The sequence below is a fragment of the Hirundo rustica genome, chromosome 3 (genome assembly GCF_015227805.2).
Source record: "Hirundo rustica isolate bHirRus1 chromosome 3, bHirRus1.pri.v3, whole genome shotgun sequence".
NCBI lineage: Eukaryota > Metazoa > Chordata > Aves > Passeriformes > Hirundinidae > Hirundo > Hirundo rustica.
This window is the reverse complement of record NC_053452.1, coordinates 93,255,005-93,272,544: the sequence shown is the minus strand read 5'-3', so window position 1 is coordinate 93,272,544 and position 17,540 is coordinate 93,255,005. Positions and strand designations below refer to the sequence as shown.

The 17,540-nt window shown below is 37.7% G+C and overlaps 1 protein-coding gene across 1 annotated transcript in view; it reads left to right on the top strand.

The window, feature by feature from the left end:
- The first annotated feature begins 569 nt into the window (after nucleotides 1-569).
- Nucleotides 570-17,540, top strand: part of MCPH1 (microcephalin 1) — a 127,427-nt gene continuing 110,456 nt past the window's right edge. The window contains exons 1-7 of the mRNA XM_040059042.2: nucleotides 570-664; nucleotides 2,781-2,872; nucleotides 5,210-5,328; nucleotides 9,717-9,801; nucleotides 10,366-10,486; nucleotides 10,776-10,916; nucleotides 15,191-16,195. Coding sequence (XP_039914976.1) covers nucleotides 646-664; nucleotides 2,781-2,872; nucleotides 5,210-5,328; nucleotides 9,717-9,801; nucleotides 10,366-10,486; nucleotides 10,776-10,916; nucleotides 15,191-16,195 — 1,582 coding nt within the window. The 5' untranslated portion in view covers nucleotides 570-645. The remainder of the gene's footprint in view (nucleotides 665-2,780; nucleotides 2,873-5,209; nucleotides 5,329-9,716; nucleotides 9,802-10,365; nucleotides 10,487-10,775; nucleotides 10,917-15,190; nucleotides 16,196-17,540) is intronic.

Sequence of the window (17,540 nt, the reverse complement as noted above, 5' to 3'; positions counted from 1 at the left end):
GGGTCTGGAGCACAAGTCCTGTGAGGAGCAGCTGAGAGAGCTGGGGATGTTTAGCCTGGAGGAGGCTCAAGAGGGACCTTATTGCTCTCTACAATTACCTGAAAGGAGGTTGCAGCTACTCAGGGTTGGTCTCTTGTCCCAGGAACTACTGACAGGATGAGAAAACATAGTCTTAAGCTGCACCTGAGGCAGTTTAGGCTGGATATTAGGAGGAATTTTTTAACGGGAAGGGTGATGAGATACCAGAATGGGCTGCCCAGGGAAGTGGTGGAGTCATAGTCCCTGGAGATGGTTACGGGAAGACTTGATGTGGCACAAAGTGCCGTGTTCTACTTCACAACGTGGTGTTCGGTCACAGGTTGGACTCGATTATCTCAGAAGTATTTTCCAGCCTAATTCTGTGACACCGTGTCTAGCAGCATTCGGCTGTGCCAAGCCTACCCCGGCGCCGGAAAGGGCCGGAGCTGGGCCCAGCACACCCCATTTCCGACCCGGGCCGCGGGACGCCACAGCCGCTCCGCGCCCCGGAGCTGGGCGGCCAGGGCAGGGCCGCCTTCCCCCCGTCGTGCGCAGGCGCGGCGGGGCCGTGCGCGGTGGCAGGTTTGAACCGCGGCGGGCGCTGCGAGCTCCCGGGCTGTGCCGCCAATGGAGCCCGTCCTGAAAGGTACCGGTTCGGCCGCCGTCCGGCGGCTTCTCTCGGCCGCGCCGGGAGAACCCGCTGGGATTGGCGCATGTTCCGTGCTGCCCCTGCCCCGTCTCCTTGCGGCGCTTGCCCCGGCTCCTCCCGGCAGGGCGGGTGACGGGCCGCTGTGGGGGCCCGGCCCGCGGGACGGAGTGGCCAGGGCTCCCCGCGGGCTGCTCTGACTCGCCGCGAACCCGCCCGATCCCGGCGCCGGGGCCTGCTTTGCCCCGGGTAGAAGCACGTTGTGCCCGGGCGCAGGCCCGGCCCCGCTGCGTGGCCGCCGGGGCGGGCGGGGCCGGACGCCTCCCTCCGTTCCTGCGCCGCTGTAGGGTGCCTCCCGGCGACCCCTCTGTTCTTCCTACCCCGATCAGTCGTGGCTTTCTTATGCATCTCAAAAATTCTGCCTCGCCAGGTTGCCCTCTCATGGCCATTTTCCTCTACGATCACCCCTTTGAGAACTTCTAAGGCTGGCGTTTACAAGAACCGATCTTCACTCAGTGCTCTTCCAGTTCAAAAAAGCGCCAAGCACGTCCTCATTTTCCTTTCCATCGAGTGTACAAAAACGGCAAAAAGCCTTACCTTTTGCTGGAATATATTTGATTAGCTAAAATCGACTAATTATTGTAAAATACATCTTTGATCCCACTGCAGGTGCATGGAGCTTTGAAGTAGCATCTTTGAAGTAGCCTAGTTAGACCTTTACTGAAATGTTGTGATCTGTCTTTTGAGCAGAATTTTAGCTACAAAAGTTCTAAAACATTCGATGTAAGAGGAAGATACTATCTTTTCTAATGCAAGTGCATTGTTTTTCACAATTGAACTATCAAGGAAAAAAGCAACTGGCAGAATCTGTCCCAGTCTTGTAGTAGAACGAAAACAGTTAAAAGCACATTGGAGCAGACTTGTCTTAAATTGCCATTTATATCTGAAATTGTAGTACTGATAATTAGATTTTTCACAGTGCTTTGCATGTGGAAGTGCTTTGTTTCTCGTTTCTCTTGTGTGTCAAAAATATTTCTAGTAAGTGTAAAAATGTTTTAATCTTTATAAAAGCACTTCTGCTGTTATGAATAATTGGAGCATTATACTAGTTTTCATTTAGAAAGAAGACAGATGAGACTACATAAAAATTAATCATAAGGACATGCTTAATTGTCATAGTAGCTAAGATAATTAAGCAATATTTGCTAAGGATGACCCTTTTTAAATTAAACTCTCATTTTTATTCATGAGTTCTTAGAGTTGTCTGGCTTTTGCATGAAGGTTTTTTTTGTGAACTGCCTTTTCTCCAGATTTTGGAATTTTCAGGATTTGTAATTCAAAATGGGAAAGTGGCATGGCCAGTGGAACTGTAGGTTACTTTAGTGTCTGTCCTATGTAAATTAATGAAGGGAGTTTCATTTGTTTGTCCCTCCTTGACAGTACTTCTGTCTTTTGTTGGTTGGTTGAAGATATTCTCAGCCAAGGCTGACTTGATTCCTTGAAGAGTTTATTAATCTGCTTAATGAAGCAAGATAATTGAATAGCTAAATTTGCATAAGACAACTGATACGAGATTTTATTATCCCCTGATATACCCTGATATCCCCTGTACTTAATTTTGGGCATTTCAATATAAATAAAATAAAAATTGAAATAAATTGGAAACTGTTAAGTAATATTCCTGCAAAATTTTCTGTGAGTGTGAGCAGGGAATAATTCTATTGTACTGATGTCATTTTGTTCTGTAAGTTGCATTATATCAACTGGTTTTCACATTTTTAATTAATCTGAAGATTAAAAGTGATTAAATAATGGTAAGGGTGAGCAGTCATGTAAAGATAATGTATTGCTTGTTAGGCTAGTAGTGTTTTTTAAATAGATGAAGTGAAAAGTTAACTAGTGTCAGACTTGTAATTTATTTCCATTACAATTAATTTAGGGGACATAGATACATTTTTAAAAAATCTGCTGCTAAAATCTGACACTCAGTTTACTAAAAGTTGTATTTGCAACTGAATGCAATATGTATAAAAGAAACTTTTATTGGAAATGCAGTTTAACCAGTTTTATCATGGTATGTACTTCATTAGTTGTTGTTTTCTCTCTTCTGATTCAGGTATTTCTGCCTTTGTAGAAGTTTGGTCATCTAACAGAACAGAAAATTACTCAAAAACCTTCGAACAGCAGCTTCTTGATATGGGAGCAAAAGTAAGGACACTATTTTGAAATAAATGGAATAGGAAAGATCTTAATTATAAATTAGCTTGCTTGTTCTGCTTGTCAAATATTATTTCTTCTCAGTATGAGTTTTTAAAGGGCAGGAAGGGAGAAAATCAGAGACCTGAGAATAAACCAGTGTGCTGTTGAATTCTTGCTACTGACAGATGGGAAATGCATTTAAAGCCTTTCTACATCTGCAGACCTCTTTGCATATTAATGTGATGGCATGCTCTTGGGAAGTATTTAGCTTGCCACAGACTGTGAGCAAAGCAAATCTAAGGGTTGAAAACCTGTGGTTTACAAGTATGTACCTTATATTGTTTTGTTTTCGTCAATCTGTAAGCAGCTGCTCTGTTGTTAGTACAATATTTTCTAACCCAAGTAGCATGACATTTTATTCTTGCATTCATTCTCTCACAAATTTATATCAATTCCTGAAAGTACTAGTAGAAATACAACTTAAGAGTTTCAGTATATGTCTCAATGATTTTTTTCCGAAACAGATATAGGTGCAAAAGGTGTTTCATTGACAGCTGTAACAATTCAACCAGAGACCAAAGTCAAATTGGCATCTTCTCTTCTTGCACGTTATTGCTGGTTAATGGAGATTTTTACAGCCCACATCATGCTCCAAAAAATACTTGCATGGGCTCACAGTGCTCTTTAAAATGGGCATATGTAGATGTCTCTTACCATAATTTAGGAAATCTTGCTGATCTCCCTTCCCCAAATCCTCTCTTTCTGTATGAAGTAAGATGAGTGACTATGACAGAACAGTTAACTGTTTTAATTAAAACAAACGCAACTCTCAATAAATAACTCAAGTAAAAAGAAAAAAAAATATTTCTATGCTGTACTATCAGACCTATGTAATTCTATTCTGATGATGTAAGACTGTTTTTCACAGAAAATACAACAGAAGCATAAGGCTTCAAAATTCTTCAAAATGGTCAAAATAACCAAATATGGTCCAGGCAGATAATACAGATGAGCCTATTTAGCATATCCCTATGACTGAATAGGGGTGGTCATGCCCCTTCCCTATTCCAGACACTTCCCTGTTATTGGCTGAGCACAGGGTACTAAGCTGACTTCGTTCACTGTGTCAGGAAATTAAATTCTAAATTGGATTTTGCTAATTGTTGATTTTTTTGCTAAATTGTTGATTCAGTCATCTCATAGTTCAGCTGAGCAGTAGACTATGCACAGGGTAAGGGGAGGAGGTGGGAAGGGTGAGAGGGAGGTGTAAGGTAGTGCTCCTCCATAATTTGGAGGCAAAGCTACATCAGGCATCCTTAGGACAAGGACTCTGAGCCAACTAATGGCAAAAGTGAGTAAGCAATTGCATCTGGAGTAATAATTTATTCTATAAGAGACTAATGGATCTTTTTATACCTAGATACTTAAATATCATGGGGTTTTGTCTTCTAAGAAGCCATAATCAGCTTGCTACCAGCAATGTTTGGAAAAGCTAAATAGTTTTCTTAAAGCTAAGTACAGATGCAGCATGCTGTAAGCAAAGTATAATGATGTAACTGAGGGTACAACAGAAAGCTACAGAGCTATTTCCATTTGGCTGGGGAGATGCTGCAGGAAAAAATGAGTTCAATTTATGTCACCACGTCAACAATCATAACCGATCAAGCAGTTCTGTGTAGGATGCTTAGTCTCCACAAAGGAAGCCTTGTTTGTGAAAAATGGAGTATCTATAACTGAAAACACCGCTTGCCAGTGGAGGCTGATAGCTGAAAATTTGATCATCTGTGCTGACTTTAATTTTCTGTATTTCTCATTTTAAAAGCATTTCCATATAATTTTTTGTTTGTAGTAGCTTAAGCCTTTCCTTTACCTCAAAACTAGAAGTGACTTTTATTGATGAAAATTAATTTAAAGAGTGAGGTTAGCTGTACTCTTTAAGCCTGAGTTCTTTTGCCTGAAAGATGTTTTACCATTTCTTTGAATAGTGGCATCTGCTTTCTGTCCTCCCTGTTGCATAAGAAATTATGTTGCACTCTAAAAATAAAAATGTTGCAAAATCAGTGATACACCTAGAGTAGGGCCCTGAAAAATGGTAACTTAGAGAAGATTGAAAACAAAGAGCTATTCCGTCCCTTTAGCCTGCCTTAGCTTGACTATTAAGTCTGGAGTTTTGATTGTTTGAGGCTTCTTGTGAAGCTGGCAAAGATCAAAAGGGTCCTTGACATAACGTTTAGAATACATTTTTATGCTAATGGTTTATACACGAAAAACGGGCTACACTAGCTGGTTTCATTAGCTTTTTCCAATTATCAGACTTAAATATGTGCTCTCTGTGTATTTCTGCAGGTTTCAAAAACTTTGAACAAGCATGTGACCCATGTAGTCTTCAAAGATGGACGTTTGACTACATGGAAAAAAGCACAGAAGATGGGTGTAAAAATAGTTTCTGTACTTTGGGTGGAAAAGTGAGTACTCAGGGTTATAATGAATGTGGCCTATTTCAAACATAATGTATTCTAGTATTTTTTATTGAAAAACTTAAATACAGAAACGATTTTATTAATGTACTTGAAATAGTGATGAATCTGTGAGTAAATAATAACTTTTCCACACTGTTATTCCTATTATAAAGCATGTGACTTGCACAAAAGGGTAAAATGTTAACTCTTAAAAAATTAATGTGGTGAAGTACTTTCATAGTATATTTGTTAACAGTGTTCTACTCCTGTGCTGTCAGATGTCATATATAGACAGTGAAGGCCATACTTACATTGAATACAATTCTTCCACTTTCATATGTAAAAGCACATTTCATTAAGGGCATTGTATTGTTTCTGTACTTAAATCCTGTAAACAGAATATATCCCAGCAAGAAAGAAAAAGATCCCCATATGTATTCTGGTTTTTAAGATATTTGGCAAGTTTAGAACAAAACTGCATGAAGATTCTCTTCTACCATATGGAAAAAGTTAATTTATTTTAAAAAAATTAAAGAAAAATTTCATCAGTGCAACCAGTCCTTTAGAATTTGCTAGTCCATAGCTGCTTCTCTGAATTTACAAAGTGCTTTTGAGGCCTAACTAAGATTTCAGATGAAGGGTAAAAACACAGTTTATGAATATGCATGTGTTAAACACTCTAATTGATAAAGCAATGTGATGATGGAAATTAGGTCATAAACCAAGAGGGCCTTACTGGCACCAATTGTCATATGCATGGAGAGGAAGTGGTCTAAGTGCAAATATTTTGGGCTTGTTTTTTTTTTTAAAGTGGGGTACAAGGAAGGAGGGCAAATATGAGGCCTACAGGCACTTAAATGTAGGCCAGCACAGCCTGGAAACTTGTGATGCAAGTCCATTAGCCAAAAAAGAAACTCATGCAAATGTGCAGAAGCAGGTGGAGGTTTTTTGGTGTTGTGTTTGTTTGTTTGTTTGTTTGTGGTTTTTGTTGTTGTTGTTGTTTTGGGGGGGTTTTGTTGTTGTTGGTTTGGGAGGGGGGGTTGGGGTTTTTTTGGTTTGTTTGTGGGGTTTTGGGGGTTTTTTTGGTTTTTTTTTTTCTTTTTTAAAGTATGTCAGATACAGAAGTTACAGCCGCACAACCTAGCTAGCTTTAACACCAAGGAAGAAATACCTTAAGTTCCCAAAAACGAGGGTGTTAAAAAATTTTATTTTTGTGAATATATCTTTTGGGGACCTGGTGCTATTTGAATGTGTGACAATGATGATGGCTCAGTATTGTTGTAAAATTAAATATGCTCTTCAGGTGGCTAAATGTATAAATACAGAATTTGAAATCTTAGTCACATTGAAACTATTGAGGATTTGGATGTGCTGTAGTAAAAAGGATCTCATTAAAGTCCAGGTGAGTACCATCAGCAATGGAAGAAGGAGAGTACCTTACACAGGAGAGTCTAGGACATCTCATACAGAAATACTCTTTCTGTGATAGCAGTTCCACCACAAGAGTCTCCTCTGCACTGCTGGAGTCCACATTGAGCGGATGAACACTGTGGAAAGCTGAGGCATAGAAACAGCTGGACATGCAATACTGTAGGGGACAGCATGGAGCTTTAAAATCCAGGTGTAAAAGCCTCAAGAAACTTTAACTTTTGCTAGATAACAGCTACAAAGACAAAGATAAGAGAAAACATCTAGAGGGAAAACTTAGGCTGTTTGGTAGGAAAGAGAAGGCTAGCATCTTCCTGGTGTAGGTCAGGAGCACTAAAGTCTGTATAAGAGATAGTAATGAATATTCTTACTGGTTATGGGGTTTTTCAATTGAGGCACAGGCAGTACAGAATTAAAATGAGTCTGTGCTATTATACATACTAGTTTGGGGTTTTTATAATCAGATGAGGGAACCAGAGTGCCTGGTTACAGTACATGTCTAGTACATCCATGTCTTGGACACTGGTAGGCAGAAGACACTCTATTGAACCCTGGAGCAATGTAAATGAGAAGGACTGAATAATATGTACCCATAGAATTGTGGTCCTGTGTGAATGGAAACTTAGTTTGAACCTGCAAACTCTGTAAGCCAATCATGCAGAGTTCCTATGAGTTGAAGTTTTAGCATTGCTAAAACAGATGGCTTGATTAACCAGCTGCTTCATTCAGTAGCAAGTGGAACATTCTCAAAATCATCAGAGAAGCTGTGAAATGTTACCTTAGCAAGGTAATAGTACATGTCAGCTTTCTGGTATAGACTGGGGGTTGGTGAGTCCTGTAGGAGTGCAGTGCAAAACTAAGTATGTTAGTTATTGCTTTGTCTTAATTGGTTTGTGGATTGCTGTTCAAACTATGTCAGAGAACTTCTTGTAAGTATGTCTACAGTATAAGTGTTCATACTGGAACACCAAACCCAAGAAATTCTATGACAATGCTTAAATTTAAAATGTAGTCTACTTAAAATGGAAGAAGTTCTGTTAAGAAGCTAAGACTGAAGGGAATAAAATTCTTGCTGGTGTCAAGAAGACTGTTTAAAGCAGTCCTCTTAAGCATATCAGAAAGATGATCATTGCATTTTGCTACTTAGAGTAGACATTTTCATAGCATTGTTACCTCAGCAGTAGTCAAGAATCAAATTAAATAGAACATAAAATTTCATATAATGGAATGACAGAATTTTATCATGGTTATATTTGGAATATTGCCAGAGGGTGGCAATGAGCTTGACTGAAGTTATAAAATAGTTTTCTTACAAGATGTGATTGAAAAGACAAGAAATCTGTGGAACGCAGTAAAATGGGAATGTTTGGCTTTGTTTTTGTTTTTACATGCTCTTGGGAGTTTTGATATTGGAGGATACTGCAGAATGCAGTGGTATATGATATTTAATCTGGATGCTACTTTTTGATGTTTGAGCTCTGAAAATACCAGACAAGGAAGCAAGTAATATACAATTAGTCCAGCATTTCCCGATTCTTCTACTTTGTGGAAAATACTCTTCACATTTAGCAACTTCCAACCTGTTAGACTTATACCCCAGTATTACCTTTCCCTGAGCAGTGTTTGAGCCTCTCAGAGAAATATGCCCTATGAGCTGAAAAGGGATGTAACATTTAGATTTCTCCATAAAAGCCTGAAACATTTGAAGGGTTTGTGCAGTATTTAATGATCATTGTCTTGGTGAATTCTTACTGGATTTGTAGTGCTCTCTCCAATGATTTGTTTCAACTTTTTATTGGAAGCTTCTGCTCTATATCATGAGCATCTATTTGAGCCTCAACTATGCAGTTCTACAGTTTAGGAAGTAATTTGAGAAGACAACTCCTTAAGATGAAAATTGAAAATCAGAAAAATTTATAACTGCCGAGTGAAGTTATTTTAAATTTTAAAACAATTATTTGCTTTTGCTTTTTTGATTTTTTTTTCTTTTAAGAATGATAGATATGTCTAACTTTAAAAGTACCAAACAAAAGTCACAGACTTGCTATCATGTAAAAAAATTTAAAGTGTAATGCAAAATGAGTGACAGCTTTGTTATCACTGAGAAAAAAGTTTTTTACTGCTTCTTCAACACAAGTACTTCAGTGAGCTGCCAAATAAAAAAAAAAGTTAAATATATGTATATATATAAAAACCCAGGAGCAAAAAGAACCCCGTACAAAATGGAATAACTACAATCTGCCCAAATTAGGAACACTTAATACTTCCACATCAAATGCGTAATTGAGAAACTCTACCAATGTTTTCTTAGCAGGATAACTCATCCCACAAATAAGTTATATAAATCATTTACATTCAGATTTGAAAAGTAAAAGATTCAGAGATTTAATGCTAAAATTTTCTTCAGAATCAATGAAATTTCTGAATTAATGTAACTTTTCATGTAGTCTATATCTGTGCTGATTATTATCCAGAATTTAATAACAGTCACTGAAGTCCAGCTGGTGAATCTGTCTCTTTGATGCTCCTGAGAACTCTGAAGTCCGTGGGTTTGACAAATAGCTGCAGTGGTTTGTCTTTCTCATCCATTCCAACCCGAGTAAGGATGAGGCCATTAACGGTACAGGCTCACACTGTGTTCCAGCACTAGGTGTCACCAGAGCCACGCGAGCGGCTGCTGCCAGCACAGTCCAGCAGCTTGGAAAGGTGTGGAAAATAACATGAGTGGGAATCTTGCCCTTCCAGAACAGCAATTTGGAGGGCCTCATTGGCACAAGAAGTTGTATCCCATATTTGGCAGGGGGTGAGAGGGGATTAGAGTGCCTACCTTAAAGTTACACACTTAGGAAGGGTTGATGTTTCATTATTTCAGGGTTCAGATAGCTCTTCTTGCAAGAAAAGTTCTCACTCTTCAGAAAAACCAAGAGAATAAAAACCCACCAAACCTTCTTTAATTTACTGTACAGGTGTCGAGAAACTGGAGTCCATGTTGATGAATCCCTATTTCCTGCAGTAGACACTAATGAAGGATTTCTTCTACCAACCAAAAAAGTAAGTGTATGATTTTTTTAAAACGGGCCTAGAATAGAAAATTGTAACGTTTGAACTTGACTTTTTGACCTCAAGCATTTGAGCTTTTTTCAGAACATACTTTAAACTCTACCTGTCCATCTAAGTAAAAAGTTTAGTCTATTCCTGTGATTATATAACATCTGATCTGAAGAAAGTATACTACAAATCATGTTTTTGTATTTGTGATTAAAAAAAATAGGATTTAAATTCAAATTATATAATGATGGCTAATAAAAAAAACCATGACTACTATGTGGCTTACATTTTACAGGGTTGCAACAAATACTAGTATTTGAAAAAACTACCTTTAAATCTTTAACTTGGCTTCCGGCAAAAAACAAGTTTGTTAGGTTCTTTCTTATTTAATATTAAAGTTTACTTTGCAAAATGCTAATTTCTGCAATTACCTGTGACTCTCAAGGAGGTCATAAACAACATAAATACCAATAATAAATACTATGACAAAGCATTAGACAAAATAGAAGGTGTCTTTTTTGGGGGGCAGTTTTATGCATATAACTAAGAGTTTTGTCTGTCTTGTAGCACAAATGTATGCAGCCAAAAGACTATGTTGAAAAAACTCCAGAAAATAATAGAAAGCTTCAGAAAAGACTGAACCAAATGGCTAAAGAATTAGCTTTACAAAAGACAGCAGTTAATGCTGGTAAGAACTATTTTTTACTAAGATTCTAATGTCTGAAATTTTTTTAAAGCACTTGATGGGGTTTTGGTGTTGGTTGGAGGTTTTTTGGTTTTTGCATCTTGCCATTAGAAATGAAGTTGATGTCATTTTTACAGAGTTCTTTGCAGTTCTGTTGTGTTAAGGCATCTGTAATGATCTTAGAGATAAGAAAACTATTTCTTTTTGCCAAGTTTTTTTGGAAAAAAAAGAGAAAATCTCAGACTGCTACAGCATTTAAATATTAATATATAAATACAATTTCTTTGTGTAGAAACAGATGTACCAGTTTTATTATTTGAAGACAATGGTTCACTTATATACAGCCCTGCTAATAAGATAAAAGATCAGTGCAATGCAATGGAAAGAAGAATAAAGGATATGAAGGAAAAAAGAGAGAATCTTTCTCCTACTGGTAAGAAGTTGAATTTTGCTTACTTATGAACATGCACAAATGGCTCTTGGTTTTATTGCTGACTTTTTTGTGCATTTGTCATGCTCTCACCTGTTTTTTCATATCTTGATTGCATGTCTGGAACACAATGATTGCAAAATAATTTTTTGATCACTAGACTGCTCAAGAGGACTAAGGTTTAAGCTAGACTTTCTAGCCATGTATATTGATATTATCACCTCTTGATTAAACTTTACAGTGAGACTCTAAATCTTACTTCCTGTTAAATTTTGATGTGGATGCTGTACATGAAAAAGATTGTAATGTTATTGCTCCCACATGAAAAGTTTAAAAAGGAGCCCAAAACTGATGAGATATCTGTCCAGGTACTGAAGAACAGGACTTAATAAATAAATAAATTTGAATAACCTACTTAAATAAATCTAGTTAATTTTAAAATACATATTCTAATGAATTAAATCTAGATTGTAGTTTTCAGATTTTTTTGTGTGTGTGTGTTTGCATTACCTTACTGAGAAAATATTAAGGTCTAAGTCATTAGGTTTTGCCAGTTGCTATAAAAAATGTTGACTGTGGAACATATTTTGGTGGGGAGGAATCTGTAGTATTTGTAAGTATTTGTAAGTTTTAAGACGTGCATGTCAGCTAGTCCGTCAATTTCTAATTTCAAAAATAGTTGTGAAAGTAAAGAAACAATAATGCATGGATTAAATCCTCTGCCTTATTTCTGTATTGCTTGCCTCAGTTCCTTCTCTCTACTCATACTATTCTCTATTAATAATTTTTTGTCCTACATGGTATCTATCTTCCCTGCTCCTGATAGTGATCATATATAGAACACAGAGTGCAACCAACAGGTGTGATGTGGGAAGCTTAAAAGAGGTCTGAATGAGGGTAAGACCTCAAAGAACTGAAATGTCTTCCAGATTTTCAGCTGAAAAACTTGAATTTGAAAGTTAACCTAATGTGTTTTTCAGCTTAAGTCAAGTTTGAATAAATAACAAGAGTAAAAATAAATTGGCTTTTTAAATGTTTTATGGTTTAAGATAGATTAAAATAATTTGTTAGCAAGGTAAGAACCTCATAAAATTATTCTCTTAAAGTTAGAAGTTTGTTCCTGTGTTTTGGTGTATTAGCAGGGTGTAAGACAGATTGTGAAGTCTGTTGAGCTATATCAGTTAACATCTTAATAGTATTGATTGTGTATGCAATGGGTTTGTGCTTCAGACCTCATGTCAGTCACAGGGGCAAAGAGCTCAAGTCAGATGCTGGCCTTGATCTCAGTAAAAAAATGAGGAGAAGAGAGTCTTTAGGATTTGTAATGAGGGCCCTAGAGCAGTCTGCCTGTCTCCATTCATTGTCCCTCAACAGTACGCTATACCACATGCTATTTTGAGGTGTTGTATTTTGTTGGCATCATACAGGAGTTCTGTCATGCTGGCATATCTAAGAACATGATGAGTATCTTGCAGCTTGCGACAATTTTTTACATCTTCATGCAATATTAGTGAGAAGTGATAGTTGAATACTGGAAGTAGCATAGCTGTGCCAGCAAACTGTTTTACTTTGGTAGATTAGGTATGTGCTAATGAGGTAGAACAGTGTGATTTGAGAGCTTTGCCTTGCATATGTCCCTTCAGTTTTGCAACTGCACAATGTAACTTTACATTAAGAACAGACCACCAATTCCCATGACAACATTCAGTGTAGCTTCCATCTCCAGTGCTCTGTGACAGTGGCCTCTGTCTCTGCCTAAGAGATATATGAGATTGGTCAATAAGGGTTTAGAAAGTTTGAGAAGGCAGGGTAATTTGAGGGTTGAAGCTGACTTCATCAGTTGTCAGTATAAGAGACTGGTCATATAATGTGAAATTACTCTCTATATGTTTTATTTTTCTTAATATACTTAGCTACATGTTCTAGTTTTTTTCGAAACCGGGCGGAAACACCAGTTAATATAGTGGTTTTACGTTTGCCAAATTTTGTTTACTAAATTTAGTGTAGTGGTCTTAATGTCTATTCTCTTTTTTCCCTGTGGAAGCAGATTAGGAGAAGCAAAGCAGGCTCAAGCTTAAAAATGAACAAATAGTTTTTATTAACACACACTAAAATAATGGAAAAGAAAAAAAAAAAGTTGAAAAAAAATTAAACTTCAAAACACTCTTCTCTCCCCTTACAAACTGTTAACTTTCTTAAAACAACATAGAGAGACACAACCTGTGATTTTCAGTCAGTTTCACCATTTAAACATAATCTTTCATCACTTTGGGAGAGGAGTCTCTCTAGAGTCTTATGGAGACACTCATCACAACATCATAACAGTCTTGTGGCTCCCAAGGTCACAAATCTGCAACTTCCTGGAGTTTTTGCAGATTGTGCAGTTCCACCCATTAGCAGTCTTTCCCCTGGCTACTTATGAGCCTCTCAGTATATCTGGGGCACTGTTTAAGAATGCTTTTTCTAGTACAAAACAAGGATTCTCTTCTTCTCTCTCTAAAATTGTCTCGATCTCAAAAGAAGTAGAGACCTCCTTTTATCCCAGGAACCAAGGGCCTTAAATTAGTTTCTCTCTAAAATCATCTTTGTCTCAAAGGCTGAGTCCTTCTTTAACCCAGGAGTGAGGGGCTTACTCTGTTTAAAATTCTTAGTTAAATCTCAGTTATATCAATCCCCAACTTTTGACTAGAACCAGCATTCCCCCAAACAACATTAAGATGTTACAAGAAACAGTCTATTTCTCCATAGTTTACACCAGAGAAGTCCACTTAAAAATGTCCGCATCCTCAGTCCTTTTTTCCAGTAATCTTTATCAGTTCTTTCACTCTTGCTCCACTGCCTTCATGCTGTGTCTTTTCTGTGTCCACTCTGTCTCCTTCTTCTCTCTCTCAGGGAAGGGCTAGGCCTTGGAAGCTTCATTGCCAAGAAAGGGTTAAATCTGCCTAGAGTCATTTTCTCTCTTGCTGCAGCTCAAGGTGTTAGATTTTCAAGGCCACACTGGTGCGGGGTGGGGAGAACTCACGCAGAAAGATCAGAGTATGCAGGCAGTCTGAAATCAAAAAAAACCAGGCTGGATCATCAATGCCTTTTTTGCCCACTCCTCAGTTTAAATCGGGGCAGGCCCCGGCCCAGCCAGGCCCGTAGCTGCTATCAGATGGCAGCTGCCTTGCTGGCAGCAGATGGGGCCGGAGGCACAGCCCAGCCAGGGCTGCTCCTCTGGGCCCGGCTCAGCCCAGCCCTGGCCGACCCCCAGCTGCCACCTGATGTTACCTTTCTCTCCGTCCGAAAGGAAAAAGACTGGTTTGATTAGGATTTATATGGGTACTTCCCAAAGTTGCATTCAACATTCTCAATGGTCAAAGCAGACATCAATATCTAAAATTAGCTTCTGATAGGTCCCTGTCCTTTCCAAAACCAGGTAATTCCAAGGTCCTGTCAGGGCAACACTCCACGTTCCTCCCCAATTAGAAACCAACCTGTGCCAAGCCATGACACTACACCATATGTTTGAAAATATTAGGAAGCAAATAGCATCAAGATTTCCCCTTAAACATACAGGAGAACTTACAGAAGGAGTATTGCTGTGGTACTGCACTCATCGTCTGCTTAAGCAAAAGCATCTTTTGCAATCATCTTACTGTAGAACAACAGGATTTTAAAACGTGTGTTGATTAATCAGAAATACTAGCTTGTTTCAGAGGAATTTATCATGAAGAGTTATGAATAGATTCTGTGTAACACCTAACACAAATTAATTTCATAAGAATAGCTACAAGAAAAAAATCTTTATCCACATTCGTTTATTTTTAATACACTGTATTGATGTGTCTGATATGATAGTATGGTGTTGTATTTAATTCCATCTTAACTGCAAAATCTTGAAGGTGGTGCTAGTGCTCTGGTAGCAAAAATGATTATTGAGTTTCCACTGTTACTAAAGCTAATTTTATCAGCATATAATCTCGCTTTCTCTACAAATGCAAGAGGAATAATGAGTTCCTCTGCTGCTTTATTTTGAGAAAGCAGAATGGGACTTGTGGGTGCTAATGGCCAGGTAAGGGGATACAACTGTTGTAGGTTCTTGTCAACATAGAATGTCCTTTGTTTCTAATCCATTTTCTATTTAGTTTTTGTTGACTTGCCGTATAATATCCAGAGAAGTGGCTAAATCTTTGGTTTTTTCAGTTCAAGAGCTCCATATATATTTCACTAAGAAATTGATACACTTTCTGTTTCATTCAATATAATTATATTGCCCTTTTTTTGTTGTTTTGCAGAAGAACAAAAGGAAGACTGCTTGAACTCAAGTTGTGAATATCTTTGGAGAGCGAAGAAGTTAAAGAGACAGAGAACAGAGGTAGCAGAACATGCTTCTCATACTTGGACTGATATTCATGTATCCATGAGCGCATCAGTGAATTCTCCATCACATGGCAATGAGCAGAAGAGCTTAACACCAAAACAACATGCTGAAAGTTTAACAAAGAAACATATTATACAGCACACTTGGGATGACAGATTGTCTTTAGGAAAGAAACGTTTAAAGTTTTCCAAGAAAAATCAGAAGAACGAGAAGAGCATGACTAGTTCAATTGCAAATCAAAGTTCTCTTCTCGAGGGCTTTGGTCATATCACTCCGTCTAAAAAAATAGTCCAGTTAAGTACTGTTTCTGCTTTGATTGACAGTCTCTCTAATTCACCTATGAGTAGTGAAGACTTAAATACATGTTCACTGGATAAAAGCTTCCCTGTTGACAGAAATGATTGTCTTCTGGAACATGAGAAGAGGAAGAAACTACAAACATTACCAAATTTGAAGCTGGCTACCTCAGAACTGGGTGCATCAGACTCTAAGGAGTTCTTGCAAGCAGTTACTCTGTATAGCAAATCTTACTGCACTGAAGACACTTCTTACGAAGACTTCTTTTCATCATCTAATTCAAATGAAAATGAAGTACAGTTACAAGTACCAAAGAAATCACAGAATCCTCCTGAAGTTTGTTGCAAAGCCTCTTTTACAAGCATGGACCTACACGATGTGAGTTTCTGTGAGCCACATAACGCTACTAAGAAAAGTAAGATGACATCTATTTCAGTGAATGATTTTCCAATAATGAAAAAAATCAAACCAGGTAAACATCCAGGAAGCATACCATTAAATATATCAGATGGTGAAAAAGATGACACTGGAGAAGCTCTTGATGCTGATGATGTGAATAGGCTGCCACAGCATGCTCATGAAAAATCCTACAACAGTATAAATGACTGTGCTCATACTACTGGTAAGTTACTACATAGAGCTGGAAAATCAAAAGATATCATACTACATGAGATATACTAATGCAACCAAATTGCAAAATGAACTGCCATTTCAAAAGGAAAACTACTTCAAAATACACCAAAAGAAGAAAATACTGTGGTACTAACTTACTACTGAGTAAAATAAACTAATGCATAGAATCCAAAAGAACACCTGTTTGTTTTCCCATACCTTACAAAGTCATAAGAGATAAAGAAACTGCTCACTATATACAACAAAAGTAATGTTAAGCCTTCTTTTCTCCTAATCTAACCTTCTGTTGCTATTCATAATCTGTTTAAGAAACCAAGGTCTCATTATAGGTTCCCTTGTTCAAACTATTTTTATTTCACAAGTGAAAGTTGTTACCAAAATTGCAGTTAGGATCATAAAATCTTGGTGGAAAAAATATTTGAGTTAGCAGTTTCTAACTTGTGTGGTTGTGAAGATGAATAAGACCTGCAAGGGTTGCAATGTAAGCATCTTTTTCAACCATGACATTTTAATATGGAACTGATCTTAATTTTTAATAGCAATTTTCAGAGTATTTTTTGTATTTAAGCACTTTCAAATTGGTTTAGCATAAAGTATTTTAATGTAAATGTATACTAAAATATTGAATCTCAGGAACTTCCCTGGAAGATGTTCCTGACTTGCATTGGAATCCTTTTAAGATTTTGATATTCTAAGCTTTGTCAAGCTTTACGTGCACCATGTAATGCACATATAATTGTGTATTTTAGGAATTTATCTTCCCTAGAAAATTCTGTAGTAGTGCATCAATTAATTATATAAAACTACTAGCTTAATGGGCTCACCAAACTTTCTATGAGTCTTATGAAATCCTGTGGAAATTTTGAACCATGACTGTGCCTATATGTGTGAATAATAAGCTGCTGAACTGTGATTTGTCATTTTGAGTTCATTACACCTGTATTTTAATATCTGGAGTGCATAATTTCTTACACAGTTTAAAAAACAGTGGACACAGCTGTATGTTATACTGGTATAAATGTACACCCATAAATGATAACTTTCTGCTCCAAGTAACAGATGAACCATAAAGTAGAGGTGCTATGTTGTATCTTGTACTCACCAAGAAGGAGGTGCTGCTGAGGAATGTGAAGCTCAAGGACAGCCTTGGCTGCAGTGACCATGAAATGTTGGAGTTCAAGATCTTGGGGCAGCAAGGGGGGCAAGCTTACTATCCTGGACTTCAGTAGAGCAGACTTTGGCTTCACGAGGGATTTGCTTGGTAGTGTACAATGGGAAGAGGTACCCAAGGGATAATATTCAAGGATTTTCTCCTCCAAACTGAACAACAACAT